This window comes from Ammodytes marinus (genome assembly GCF_949987685.1).
Source record: "Ammodytes marinus genome assembly, contig: scaffold_314, whole genome shotgun sequence".
Classification (NCBI taxonomy): domain Eukaryota; kingdom Metazoa; phylum Chordata; class Actinopteri; order Uranoscopiformes; family Ammodytidae; genus Ammodytes; species Ammodytes marinus.
Window position 1 is genome coordinate 5,001 of NW_027648356.1, and position 9,957 is coordinate 14,957.

At 43.2% G+C, this 9,957-nt stretch overlaps 1 protein-coding gene across 1 annotated transcript in view; it reads right to left on the bottom strand.

The window, feature by feature from the left end:
• LOC307270652 (FH1/FH2 domain-containing protein 3-like) overlaps positions 1-9,742 on the bottom strand; it is a gene marked incomplete at its 3' end in the record, with an annotated part of 13,626 nt that extends 3,884 nt beyond the window's left edge. Inside the window, exon 1 of the mRNA XM_080054536.1 lies at positions 9,504-9,742. Coding sequence (XP_079910662.1) covers positions 9,504-9,668 — 165 coding nt within the window. The remainder of the gene's footprint in view (positions 1-9,503) is intronic.
• Between the last annotated feature and the right edge of the window lie 215 nt (positions 9,743-9,957).

A 9,957-nucleotide genomic window follows, 5' to 3' on the forward strand; every position in this document is an offset into this window, starting at 1 on the left:
TGATCCACTACCTGTCTGTACTGTGTGAATATCTCCTCATGATCCACTACCTGTCTGTACTGTGTGAATATCTCCTCATGATCCACTACCTGTCTGTACTGTGTGAATATCTCCTCATGATCCACTACCTGTCTGTACTGTGTGAATATCTCCTCATGATCCACTACCTGTCTGTACTGAGTGAATATCTCCTCATGATCCACTACCTGTCTGTACTGAGTGAATATCTCCTCATGATCCGCTACCTGTCTGTACTGAGTGAATATCTCCTCATGATCCACTACCTGTCTGTACTGAGTGAATATCTCCTCATGATCCACTACCTGTCTGTACTGTGTGAATATCTCCTCATGATCCACTACCTGTCTGTACTGTGTGAATATCTCCTCATGATCCACTACCTGTCTGTACTGTGTGAATATCTCCTCATGATCCACTACCTGTCTGTACTGTGTGAATATCTCCTCATGATCCACTACCTGTCTGTACTGTGTGAATATCTCCTCATGATCCACTACCTGTCTGTACTGTGTGAATATCTCCTCATGATCCACTACCTGTCTGTACTGTGTGAATATCTCCTCATGATCCACTACCTGTCTGTACTGTGTGAATATCTCCTCATGATCCACTACCTGTCTGTACTGTGTGAATATCTCCTCATGATCCACTACCTGTCTGTACTGTGTGAATATCTCCTCATGATCCACTACCTGTCTGTACTGTGTGAATATCTCCTCATGATCCACTACCTGTCTGTACTGTGTGAATATCTCCTCATGATCTGTGTCTTTACTGACTTTACAAACACATACCAAGTGCACAAACTAACAGTCAGTGCGTTTCCATGGCACAACTAGATTGGATTATCACATATATCGAACAAGACACTCGAACGGACCGTGTCACTTGTCTGAGTATACATGGCCTTTTAGAAATCGGATAAATGTCCGATGCATGGCTGTCTCCACTATGCTAGGTGGCGCTGTAGCCCTTTCAACCATGCTTTCAACAAGTGGTTTTAGAGCCACGTCCGGTTCTCTTCCGTCAATAACCCATGGTGTAGCCTATCACGCGCAGGCACACAAGCACAGAACGAGAAGTCCGATATGCGATGTCCGATCCCTGTATACATGCAGAGAGAAAGCCGACAATGAACGAATTATCTAGGTGTTCTTATCCGACTTCTCTTGTCCGTTATTGTGCCGATTTGTGTGTGAAGTAGATCGGATAAAGGTGTTTACATGCAGGTTAAAAGTCCTGTTGAGGTCTTATTCCTTTAGTTATCCGATTATGAGTCTGCATGTAAACGCACTGACTGTTACTGAGTAATGCATTGTCTGGACATGTCTATATCCACTACTTTACTAAACAAAATGTCTACAAAAATCACTTAACACTCAAACACTTGCGCACGCACACACACACACACACACACACACACACACACACACAAACACACACACTCAAACACTTGCGCACGCACACACACACACAAACACTTGCGCACACACACACACACACACTCAAACACTTGCGCATGCACACACACACACAAACACTTGCGCACACACACACACACACACAAACACTTGCGCGCGCGCACACACACACGGTATGTCTGTAGATGCACTAGTTTACTAAACAAAATGTCTAAAAAGTCACTTAACACACACACACACACACACACACACACACACACACACACACACACACACACACACACACACACACACACACACACACACACACACACACACACACACACACACACACACACACACACACACAAAAGGCATGTTTAGATCCATCAGTTAACTAAACAAAATTAGAGAGAGAGAGAGAGAGAGAGAGAGAGAGAGAGAGAGAGAGAGACACACACACACACACACACACACACACACACACACAGGGAGAGAGAGAGACACACACAGGGAGAGACACACACACACACACACACACACACAGGGAGAGAGAGAGACACACACACACACACACACACACAGGGAGAGAGAGAGAGACACACACACACATACACAGGGAGAGAGAGAGAGAGAGACACACACACACATACACAGGGAGAGAGAGAGAGAGACACACACACACACACACACACACACACAAAGAGAATGAGAGAGAGTGAAATATGTTGATCTAGGGTTCTTAATGATGTAAGTTCTATATATAGACAGCACACACACACACACACACACACACACACACACAGGAGCCAAAACACACACACACACACACACACACGGAGCATAGCTAAGATTCTTGAGTCACGGTCAGGTATGAAGCTAGAAAAACAATCTGCCATGATGATGCCCATAGTACAAGACACACACACACACACACACACACACACACACACACACACACACACAGAACCAGCAGAGCCACATTCTTCTACAGCAGAAAGTTTACGACTAAATACACCTGCTAAGGGACACACACACACACACACACACACACACACACACACACACACACACACACACACACACACACACACACACACACACACACACACACACACACACACACACACACACACACACACACACACACACACACACACACACACACACACACACACACACACACACACACATTTATATGGAAACAGTTACGCACTGTAGCTTTAAGTAGAAAAAAGTGTATATTTAAAGATGGAGACATAACTTTAAGGAATACTTCACCCAAACGGAACCGGCGTTCTATCATTATAAAATCACTATTATAATATAATGAATGAGGTTTTTCTTCCCTCAGTCTTCCCTCAGTCTTCCCTTGGCCCAGCTGTCCTGTTAATCCTAACCCTACATTTTACCATGTGTGATGTCACAAGAAGGAAACTGTAGGGTTAGACAGTGAGACCATAAAACACTCTTTCTGCCTTTTCTCAGGCTAGGATGAACCGATTTCTAAAATGTTTGCACATTTATACTACATAGGATCTCAGAGTTCAGTACACCTTCATATTCCCACCGGTGAAGTAGGGCTTTAAGAGTTTATTTTGAGCAGCATCATATTATTCCACTACAATGCTATTTAAAGCCACAGTGAGTGTGTAAAACTGAAGCCACAGTGTTGAAGTCTAGGAGGAAGTTAGCTTTGTTCTTATCGAGAGGTTAATGTGAGTATTACATCCGTCCTTCTCTCTCCCTCTCTCTCTCTCTCTGTCTCTCTCTGCCTCTCCCTCTCTCTCTTTGTCTCTCTCTCCCTCTCTCTCTTTGTCTCTCTCTACCTCTGTCTCTCTCTCTCTCTCTCCCTCTCTCTCTCTCCCTCCATCTATCGCTCTCTCCATCCCTCCATCCCTCCCTCCCTCCCTCTCTCTCTCTCCACCCCTCTCTCCATCTCTCTCCATCTCTCTCTCTCCATCCCTCCCTCCTTATCTCTTGTTGACACACACACCCTCTTCCTCCTAAAACAAAACCACAAAAATGCAGCGGATGAAAACGAGTCTAGTCTGGTGTCCTGCTAGGAAAACTGCTCTTAAAGGTACAGTGGGTAACTTTTTTCATATGTCAGTTACATTCAAGCCATCACCAAACGAGTTGACACAAAGTTGATTAAGCCTATTATCAGCTCCACAAAACTCTCTCTGTATTTCTCAGTATGGCAGCGTTTACAAACTGGTGTCCCCCCCCCCCCCCGACACTGGTGCAGGAGCTCAGAAAAATCCCAAGAAGAGTCCAAGAAATTTTTCAGTTGTTGGTTCTACTGCTAAGAAAAAAACCTGGACGTACAGCAGAAGGTATAAAATCCATGTGCCATCACTGAAGGCTTTACCTCATGTAGATGCACCGACAGTGTTGTTGTAATTACTCAGGATTCCTCATGGGGGGGGGGGGGACAGAAGCTACTCACTATAGCTTTAGAATTTAGATAAATAAAAATATTTTTAAAAAAAATTCAAAAATTCCAGCAATTATGAATTTAGAGATTTTGTATATTTAGTTGGATATTGGAACATGTGCATCTTTATTCAAATATTTCTGAATATTTCTCATTTTAAATGTCAGTAATCGCCTGGCAAAGTCACATCTCCATTTTAAACATGTTAGAAACCTGCAGCGACTCGACTTAAATACTTTGTCACAGAGTCGGTGAGGCTGCAATCACTGAACCTCGGCCTGAAGGTCCAGGCTCTGGTCTACGTGTGTGTGTGTGTGTGTGTGTGTGTGTGTGTGTGTGTGTGTGTGTGTGTGTGTGTGTGTGTGTGTGTGTGTGTGTGTGTGTGTGTGTGTGTGTGTGTGTGTTTCTTTCTATGTGTGTGTGTGTGTGTGTGTGTGTGTGTGTGTGAGAGAGAATAATTAGGGGTTTGTTTGGTGCAGGAATGTAATCTACTCGCTCTTTATCTGATGCTGCAGATTCCAGCGGGTCTATACTGACCCTGTGTGTGTGTGTGTGTGTGTGTGTGAGTGAGTGAGTGAGTGAGTGAGTGAGTGAGTGAGTGAGTGAGTGAGTGAGTGAGTGAGTGAGTGAGTGAGTGAGTGAGTGAGTGAGTGAGTGAGTGAGTGAGTGAGTGAGTGAGTGAGTGAGTGAGTGAGTGAGTGAGTGAGTGGGTGAGTGAGTGGGTGAGTGAGTGAGTGAGTGAGTGAGTGAGTGAGTGAGTGAGTGAGTGAGTGAGTGAGTGAGTGAGTGAGTGAGTGAGTGAGTGAGTGAGTGAGTGAGTGAGTGAGTGAGTGAGTGAGTGAGTGAGTGAGTGAGTGAGTGAGTGAGTGAGTGAGTGAGTGAGTGAGTGTGTGTGTGTGTGTGTGTGTCTGTGTTTTCTCCTTTCTATACTGACCCTATGTTCAAAATCATACCAAGGCTGTGTTCCAATCTCAACTGACAAACGTTCACTCACTTGAAGGCGGGTGTCTGTTGAAGTTTAAAACTATTGGATCTGCCCAGTGCCACTCTGGATCTGCCAACCAATCGCATCACGTTTGGTCGTGACGTCATGTCATGCGCCGGCTTCTGACTACAACTGAAACTGGCGCACGACCTCAACGTCATTGTTCTGAGCCACTCCCTCTGTTCGCTGATTGGACCGGCAGAAATCTATCCTGAGAAAACCCGCGAATATACCCCAGACCCAGACTGACTACTGAAGGGAAATGACAATTGAGCGGAAGTAGGTAGGTGGGCGATGCCAGGCTACTATTTAGTATGGTAGAAAAAAAGATTTAGGATGTCCAGATTCTTGTGGCCAGATTTAGGATGGTTAGAAGTACCCGGATGTCCTACTTCATCTGGCCGAGATTTTTAGTGTTGAAAACTGCATCCTATTTGGGCGATTCTGACCCACAATCCAGTGCGCACGTGAAGTGACGTCACATCGACAGAGCCTCCATATGAAAACAAACGGGGATGAGACGGATATAAAAGCAAGAGGCAAGATCAAGGAGCCATGTTAGGATGAAATAAATAAGTTAAAGTATGTCCCAAGTGTAGCATACTTTTTTTTGTTAACCTTTATTTATACAGGTAAATCACATTGAGACCGGAGACTCTTTTTCAAGGGAGACCTGTTCCCATTCATGTGTGTGCGTCTCCCTCTGTGTGTGTGTGTGTGTGTGTGAACCTAAATTCTAAACTGACAAACGCTTTCTTAGTTATTCAAAACACCCTTAAACGTTCTGTCTTCACCTCTCTCTCTGTCTTCAAACTAAATCTGCATAAAATCTTAGTCGACTCCTGCACCTGCTAGTTGCCCTTCTTGTCATACACTATTGATTAACTGTTTATTTTATTGTATTGTATTATATTGAATTTTTTAAAGTGTATTTTATATATTTTTGTAAAAGTGTAATATATATATATAACCTTGTTTTCACTTTTAGCACTCCCCTCCCCCTTCCCCTCCAGGCTGCACTTGAAAATAAGAGTTTTGATCTTAATTTGCTTGCCTGGGTAAATAAAGGTTAAATAAAATATTGAGTGAAACAGTAAATAAAGAGTTTAGTTCTAGTGGAGTTAGAACAGGTTTGATCAGGAGAGAATGGATCTGTGTATCAACGTGTCCCAACACAGACTGGCCTGCAGTAAGGAGATACACTTCAATAACACACACACACACACACACACACACAGAGGGAGAGACACACACACACACACACACACACACAGAGGGAGAGAGAGACACACACACACACAAAGAGGGAGACGCACACACACACACACACACACACACACACACACAGAGAGGGAGAGCGAGACACAAATACACACAGAGACAGAGAGAGAGACACACACACACAACCACGCAGGGAGAGAGAGACACACATACACACAGGGATAGAGACACACGCACACACACACAGGCATAGAGACACACACACACAAACAGAGAGAGACACACACACAGACCCACACACTTTTCCACACACACCGACACGCACATTAAAGGCCTGTCCCAAATTGAGAACCGGACAAAATGTCCTCACTTCCCAAAAATGTCTTCATTCTTAAAAGGACTAAAAGTCATATTGGTCCTAACGAAAATAGTTGTGCAAGAACACACACACACACACACACACACACACACACACACACACACACACACACACACACACACACACACACACACACACACACACACACACACACACACAGAAAGAGAGAGAGAGACACACACACACACACACACACACACACAAACACACACACAAAGTGCAAGAGACGCACACACACACAAAAAGAAAGAGAGAGAGAGACACACACACAAACACACACACACACAGAAAGAGAGAGACACACACACACAGAGTGCAAGAGACGCACGCACACACAGAAAGAAACACACACACACACACACACACACACACACACACACACACACACACACACACACACACACACACACACACACACACACACACACACACACACACACACACACACACACACACACACACACACACACACACACACACACACACACACACACACACACACACACACACACACATCCTGTCAGGGAGAGAGGCCGGCGATCCAAACAGGATAAAAACAAAACGTTTGAGTCACCGACAGGAAACGGCTTCATTCGTCAGACAGGCTTTTAATTTGGCGGGTCAAAAACTATATTTTTATTTTGTATATTAACTTTTTATTGTATTTCACATTTAATATCATCTACTATTAGTGCAACAAAACATTAAAGGTCCCCATATTATGCTAAATGCACTTTTTAAATGTGTTCTAACATATCCATGGGTCCACGGTGTGCCTAGAGACTGCCAAAATATTTAAAAAAATAACAATCTCTCCTTTTCTCTCTCTCTCCCCCTTTCTGAAACCCCCACCCCTCCCCCCCAATACACTCCAGTCAGAATTATCCCCTTTTCTGACCTCACAAACTGGAAAGCCAGAAGCTTCCACTGTGCAGCCCACACCCTTATTTCTTATTGGTCCACGGCCCTGACAGACAGATGGCGAGGCGTATCTGGCTTCGCTTCCGGACAGGGGCGGGGGGAGCTCAAAGATTGTATATTTACGAGGGGAGCTGCAGCTCTTTTTAAAAAATAGGCCATTGTGAGATTAGCTGAACATCAGCATAGTACAATAAATTATCTGAAAGTTTTTTTCAGCAAACAATTAAAGAAAAACGTATTAGGGACCACTAAGACCATATAATATGGTGTATAATAGAACGTATTAGGGACCACTAAGACCATATAATATGGTGTATAATAGAACCGAAAAGTGTATAATATGGGAGCGTTAAGTCTTATTCGCTTAAATTTATTTTCAGTGTATCTGTTCCAATACTTCTGCTCGCCTAAAAATGTGGCGTTCCTTTACAAATAATGATATCTTCTCAGCTGTGTATCAGATCCAGATGTGAATACCTGGAAATGAAAGCTGAAATGTTGAGCTATTGTCTCATATTCATATTTTGGTGTCAAACCCAAATGTTTCCAGTCTACAGCAAAAATAAAAGGAATTGGCCTCACTGTTCCAATACTATTGGAGGGGACTGTACATGTAATTTATGATCATCAGAGGAAAAATGAGAATGTTTCAGAAATATTTAAAAGTTCCTCGTAGCGACTTTAAAGATTGATGATGACAGCAGCATCTTGGATTGTAATACTAAAAACAGAGAAGTGAAACATTTTCTAAGTTTTATTCTCATGACTGAATAAACAAACTTTCCTCACAGGAAAATGTAGATCCCTGGAACACTGTTTGAAGTTAGAAAGCTTCCTGAAAAGTTACTGTTTCACTGTTGTTGTTTACAGCAGCAGGGCCCACAGTTTGGTTCAAAAAATTCAACAACAAATTTCATATTAAAAGGCCAAAATATTAACTCTTATACTCACTAAAAATAACTGCAACGTCACTGTATGGAATATCTCTTCTTAGAATGGTCTGACCCTTATTAAAGTATGGTGTGTGTGTGTGTGTCTCTGTGTGTGTGTGTGTGTGTGTGACACTGAGTGTGTGTGTGTGTGTGTGTGTGTGTGTGTGTGTGACCTATATTTCTGTTTTAATATGATGAATGTCTCTGCTGGACTATGTGTGGGAGTTTGTCAGCACAGAAACATCTCACACTCAACTGCTATAGTGAAACTGGGCCAGCAAAGTGTGTGTGTGTGTGTGTGTGTGTGTGTGTATGTGTGTGTGTGTGTGTGTGTGTGTGTGTGTGTGTGTGTGTGTGTGTGTGCGTGTGTGTGTGTGTGTGTGTGTGTGTGTGTGTGTGTGTGATATAGTTCAAAATGTGCAACGAGGAAGATTTAGATTTAGTTTATTTGCTGTTCTCTCCTTTAAAATATGCAAATTATTATTTATCACATTTCTTCTCACTGTCTGTCAAATGTTGAATATTCCAAAGTTTAAGATTTAAAATACACACACACACACACACACACACACACACACACACACACACACACACACACACACACGGCTACTAACGACATGCTGATTAAATGAAGTCACATGTGAGGGGGAGACCACTAATAGTCGCATGTGACGTCACACCTATACAGATAACTCTGGGCTATATCAGATATCAAGTGAGTGAATTATTCCTAACTTTTATCAATTAATACTTTAAAATTAAGCATCTAGACAGACAGACAGACAGACAGACAGACAGACAGACAGACAGACAGACAGACAGACAGACAGACAGACAGACAGACAGATAGATAGATAGATAGATAGATAGATAGATAGATAGATAGATAGATAGATAGATAGATAGATAGATAGATAGATAGATAGATAGATAGATAGATAGATAGATAGATAGATAGATAGATAGTAGTCTAGCTCTCATAGCCTGTCAAAAGTCCAAAGTTTGACAAACATTTTCCAGTAATTCCTTTAGATTTCAGACCAAGATTTTAATGCAAGCGTTTTCCAAACTTTCACAGACAGACAGACAGACAGACAGACAGACAGACAGACATACACGCAGACAGACAGACAGACAGACAATGCACTAGTCCTTTTCTATTTCAACGCTACTCAGTGCTAAAAAGCTCCAGAGTTTGACGCACCTTGAGAGGCGCCTCCAGCAGTTTGTGTATCCCGGCGAGCTGCTCCCCCAGCGGGACGTTTTCCTCCACACACACCGTCGGAGGTCTGCGAGGCTCCGCGAAGTTTGTGCATATGAACGGGTCCGAGTCCTCCAGGTACTGCACCCGGCAAACCACGGAGGCCATGGCGGGGAATCAGTGACCGAAAGGCGGGTAAGGAAGTGGGAGTGAGTCGGTGCTCAGTGTAAAGCTCCAGGAGAGTTAAGTGAAGGGAAGCCGCGGTGTGCTCTGTGTGACTTCTGATCCAAACTCCACAACACCAGCTGGAAATATGTATGACACACACCCGGCGGGACCTTTCAAAGTAAAAGCCTGTGTTTGAAACTATCCATGCGATCCAAATCACATACTTTTTCATTTTACTACACTACATACTAAAGTACAGAAGTGTTTTAGTCTTTTTACTACACTACAT